We start from the raw sequence: 4906 nt of genomic DNA, 5'->3' as shown, positions 1-4906 counted from the left end.
ATGAAATGCTTAGTCCAAAGAGTCGTAGTAAAATTAATCTTGTAAATATCTTTTAGTTAAAATTTTAATTTTTTTTCTTTATTTCATACCCCTCCACCCACTCCTTATTAGTATTACAAGTTATTTTTCAATAACTCACATTTGTCATCTTCGTTACAAAATTAAATTGGTGCCTACTACGGTGAAGTGAAGATTACGAAAAATACTAAATTTGAGATCACATAAAATTTATAATAATTTGGACTATAATAAATATTGGGCCTCCAGTTGCTGCTACCTAAGCCACGATTACGTGGCCTCAGTTTCTGCCCGGCTTGGCTGGTAGTTCCGTAATTTATACTTTATTTCGAGAGACGGAGACGGGAGACAGCTTCTCTCTTCTACTTCTGGTTTCTGACCATCGCTTGCTGTTTTCTTTCTGAAAAGAGTATCTCTCTCAAGTCTAGTCCAAGCCAGGTAAGAAAAATTATTTCATGGCCCTGTTCCTTTTGCACTGTTTCTTCACGTTCTGGTGATGATACGGTTCCATATCCTGCGTTGGAAGGGTTCACCTGTAATACCAGGTTTTTAGTTCATATTTTCTAGGTTTGGGTGGAATGTTTTTTCTTTTTTTGTCAGATCCCCTCGCCCAATCGAATACAATAGTTGCTTGTAGCAGGGTGTCTGATTAAATTCAGAGACGGGTAGATTTTTCCAACATGGATTTGTTCGTCGCCAATTTATTTTACGGATTTGAATGTCCGTTTTTTAGTTTGCTTGGGCTTAACTGGAAACACCATAAAGGCCTCGTGCTAGCACTAACAGAAATCTCTGATTGATATATTTGGTTTTTGTTTGCAATCGTGCTGCTTGCCTGACATGATAATTTCGTCTTCATATTTTAGCTGGATTCTTTCGGTTTACTCTCAATCTTACGCGCTGGTTTCTCTCTTCCTCTATATCCTGTACCTGCACGTAAAATTTTACTTTTTCTTTTGTATTTTTATGTTTGAGTTTATGCGAGACAACCATCTCATAGTTGGGAATTGAACTGCATTTTGGTGGCATTTGAATGTCGGGAACTGAAAAATAATTTTAATGAGCGAAAGTTCCATTTTTAATGAGTAGGAGCTTAGCTACGTCAGGTCATGGGGAAGGGTAAGGGGAAGCAGTCCGGTGGTGGCGGCGATGAGAATGCTTCCAAAGGTAAAGGAAAAGGTGGGAAAGCTGCAGACGGGCTTGGTACTTGCACCTATGTGAAAGGTTAATCTAATCCTTGTTTTGTGCCTCTGTTTCTTTTTATTCATATGGAATTCTATGCTACTGATTTTTACGTTCTCTGAAATAACTTTTTGATATTCATGTTTTTAGAACCTAGCAGAAGTTAGACTTCGGAACATGTTTCTGTTATATATATATATATATATATGTGTGTACTTCATATTGATGGATGTATTTCATGAGATTGAACCAAATCCAACATTAGAATGTGTATTCACTTATACGAACCTCAGTGTCTTCATGACTTTGTAATAATCTTATTTTCGTCCCTGTAATTGTTATCCATCTATAAAATCCTTTTAGCTCTTCAGAACTTTCAGATAGTTGCTCAATGGTCAAATCATACTTACTGGAAACTTTTTGTGGGCTTGAGTAACTCATGTGGTAGCAAAATGAACTATTTCTCAATATTTTTTTTAATTTATGTAGTAAATTTCAAGAAAATGTTCTAGAAATTTTTCCAATTTTTCCAGTATGTTTGGGAAACTTTCATGGAAAATCACTGGCAACTTACTTAAAACATCATAAAGAATATATATTTAATACTCTTCTCGAAATATGAGCTTAGAAATGAAAACTTTAAAAGTATTTAGTTCATGTATGCTGTTTAATAGTGAAATCCTATTATAACTAATTATATTATAATATTAACTAAATTAATGAGACCAGGAGTTAGTATTGACTATTTCTTTAGATATTTACATAACATCTTTGGGATGTACTTTATGGAGTTTTTATTCATTCTTTCCTGTTTCTATATGGTGATTTGTCTGTGTCCTTCAAATGTCATAAAGGTTTCTCAAATGTTTTCCATTCGTTATATGATTTTTATGTTTGCGTTGAATTTTTTCATTATGCTTCCCATATTTCTGCTTGGCTTTGACTTCTGAGTCTTATTCTGGTAACTATCAGTTAAATGTTCACCCCTTTTTATGTCAAAGTAATAATATCTTGACTACTAGTCGCTTGCATTCTATCTGAAGTGGGGAGATCCCAATAATATCTTGACTACTAATCGCTTGCATTCTATCTAAGGTGGGGAGATCCCGAACTTCCTCAAAATGTTTGGTATAATTGTTACAGTGGAAATCCACATCAGATTGAGTGCATTAGAGTAGTGCAAAAATTTTCTATATTATGATCTCCTATTTAGCTAAGCTGAAACATGGAATAAAAAATTTCATGTCTTATAGATAGGGATTTAAAAAATCATGTTATCACTATATCAATATTTGTGTCTATCTGGAATGAAGTTGTCAAAGCCTATAGCCTTAACTATCATTTACCTTGCAATTTAATGGTAGGGTATGGTAGAGTATCCTGATTTTATGCTGACAAGGGTTTTGCTTCAGCAAGGCATATCTTATGTGAGAAGCAAGGGAAAATTAATGAAGCATACAAGAAGCTGCAAGATGGTTGGCTAAGCAATGGAGACAAGGTTCCTCCAGCTGAGTTTGCTAAGGTAACTGTCTGAATCATGGGTGATATTTGTTGATATTCTGATGAAGTTTTATAGTGCCGCTGGGTTTGGTTATAAATCTGACTGAAAGGTCTTGGTCTGAACAGAACCAAGTAAAGACACCGGTCAACTGAAAGTGGTTACACCATGTGACTTTTTATTATCATTTACTAATTTTTTGCACTTCAGGAAAGTTCTCTATGAAAATGATTGCCCAAATAAAGCCCTGAATGAGTTAGGAGGCCTTGTTTGTTTGGAAGGCAGGAGTATTGCGACCCTACCATCAACAGGAGCTTTAGTTATTCAGTGACACTGGAACTCAATGATCTTAAAGTTATATGAAATTCGTATAACAATTTTTTTGTGAAAGGCATATTTGATATGGATAAAATATGTGTATATGTGTAAAACTGTTTTCGTATGAGGGGTCTGTGGAATGGTAGCTTCTGATGATCTTGGATTCATGTTTGTAGCTTGCTGCGGAATATTCAGAGTGTCCTTCGGGAAAAAAAGGTGGAGATCTTGGATGGTTTCCTCGTGGAAAGATGGCTGGTCCATTTCAAGATGTTGCTTTTAGCACACTTGTTGGTGCTACTAGTGCACCTTTCAAATCAACGTATGTATTCCAATCATCTATTTTGCATTTGATGCCTTTTCATACACTTTGTTTGATACATTTGTGTGCTAACACCTGTTTTAACTAATCATCTTTGTTGAATTTTCCATTGGAGTGTACTTTGATGGACATGCATATGTGTGTAAATGATACCAAACTTAACATATTAATTCGCATCTTGATAAAATGAGGGAATGGTTTGGATCCTGAGTTTACTTTAGCTATAGTTACATGTGGTCAAACTTGCTACTGTAAAGTGTAAACCTCTCAAGATTTCAATGCTCATACAAAAACCCCATGTATACTCTTTAGTGTAGATTCGTATCTGAACCTGGATTAGATACTTACATCTTTGTAAATTACTTGTCTGAATTTAAATTGGAAATTGCCTGATTCCAGATATTGCATCTCTTTTTCCAGATGCCCATTCTATTAATTCAATTGGAGTACCTTTTTTTTAAGAATGAAAAAAAAAAATGGTCTACTGGCATTCTCAATTTTTTGCAACTTAGCTTGTTGTATTTCTATTACATTGGTTTCTCCCATTTTGCATCTCTCTCTTGTGTCCTTTGGTTTGGAATGTTGTCATATGTTTATTAATCTTGATCTGCTTAGTAACCTGTCAAAAGAAGTGGTCTTATCCTACAAAATTCCAAGTAAAGGACATTATATTCCTCATCACAGTCACCACCTAGTCCTATTTCATCTATTGTTTTGGCAGTTACATGAATCCTTTTTTTCTTCTTCTCGATAATTTTTAGTTAAATCCATCACTTTTCATCCTCGTCATCATTTACCAATGTTACATTCTGTGAGTCGCTTGAACAGATGCCCTTGTTGGCGTCCTTTGAACATGCCCTTCTGTTAGTTGTACTCTTAATTTTCACAATCTTTCTTAATACATCTTGTTCAACATATTCTCATTTTTTGCGACCATGGTTTACAAATGTATGTTGCTTTTGATTGCCTCAAAGTCAGCATGATGAAGCGCTTTCAAGTTTAATTGTCTTTGTGTTTATTTACATGACCGTATGGCAGAACATCCGAACAACTTTCTGCAATAGTTTGATTCGGTTAGCCACACCCTTCACGATCTCCCATTTTTCCTGTACAATTGAGCATAGTTGGAAAGAGTCTCATTTGGTACAGGTTGATCTACAACTTATACTGGACTGATCTATATTCCTGGCGTACAGTATCATCCTAAACAATGTACACCATGTCTAATTTTGTCTGTTTTAAATGAATAACAAATTTCATCAACGGTTCATAATTGAGTTTCCTCGTGCAATTTATGCAGGCATGGCTACCACGTAATCTTATGTGAAGGGAGGAAAAACTGATTGGGATCACGGTTTCGATCATGCAGGACTCAAATGCATTTGCCTTTCTCCACAACCTTAAAAAATATATATATATTGATGTAAGGAACCATAGTAGTCAGGTCCAACGCTTTCTCTATGCGCTTCAAGAAAATCCGGAATATGGTTTGTTCAACTGCGTGAAAGATGGTTAATGATGTGTAGTCATTTGACTCTATGAATTGGAAAGATTACCCGACGCATCGTGAA

General features: G+C 35.3%; 1 protein-coding gene across 2 annotated transcripts; it reads left to right on the top strand.

Annotated features, from left to right (window-relative positions):
* The first annotated feature begins 346 nt into the window (after nt 1-346).
* On the top strand, nt 347-4906 carry LOC137940968 (uncharacterized). 2 transcript variants are annotated; one of them, XM_068786109.1, is made up of 5 exons: nt 347-456; nt 1108-1242; nt 2613-2722; nt 3193-3335; nt 4636-4906. In XM_068786109.1, exons 2-5 carry the CDS (start codon nt 1128-1130, stop codon nt 4676-4678), a joined length of 411 nt encoding a protein of 136 aa, XP_068642210.1. In that variant the 5' UTR covers nt 347-456; nt 1108-1127; the 3' UTR covers nt 4679-4906. The 2 variants fall into 2 exon arrangements, with proteins under 2 accessions (XP_068642210.1, XP_068642211.1); XM_068786110.1 differs by lacking the exon at nt 347-456 and adding an exon at nt 489-563.

This window comes from Aristolochia californica, unplaced genomic scaffold, assembly GCF_029961685.1.
Source record: "Aristolochia californica isolate CCGP_79_NKW_82.1479 unplaced genomic scaffold, dmAriCali1.0.hap1 SCAF_9, whole genome shotgun sequence".
NCBI classification, from domain to species: Eukaryota; Viridiplantae; Streptophyta; class Magnoliopsida; order Piperales; family Aristolochiaceae; genus Aristolochia; species Aristolochia californica.
Note: the sequence above shows the minus strand (reverse complement) of the source record. Positions and strands in the feature narration are given on the sequence as shown.

Bases quoted from the DNA above. Each gene is read 5' to 3' on its own strand.
- LOC137940968 (XM_068786109.1), top strand. From the start codon at position 1,128: ATGGGGAAGGGTAAGGGGAAGCAGTCCGGTGGTGGCGGCGATGAGAAT. The intron at 2,723-3,192 runs GTAACTGTCTGA...TCATGTTTGTAG, and splicing joins CTCCAGCTGAGTTTGCTAAG to CTTGCTGCGGAATATTCAGA. The intron at 3,336-4,635 runs GTATGTATTCCA...CAATTTATGCAG, and splicing joins AGTGCACCTTTCAAATCAAC to GCATGGCTACCACGTAATCT.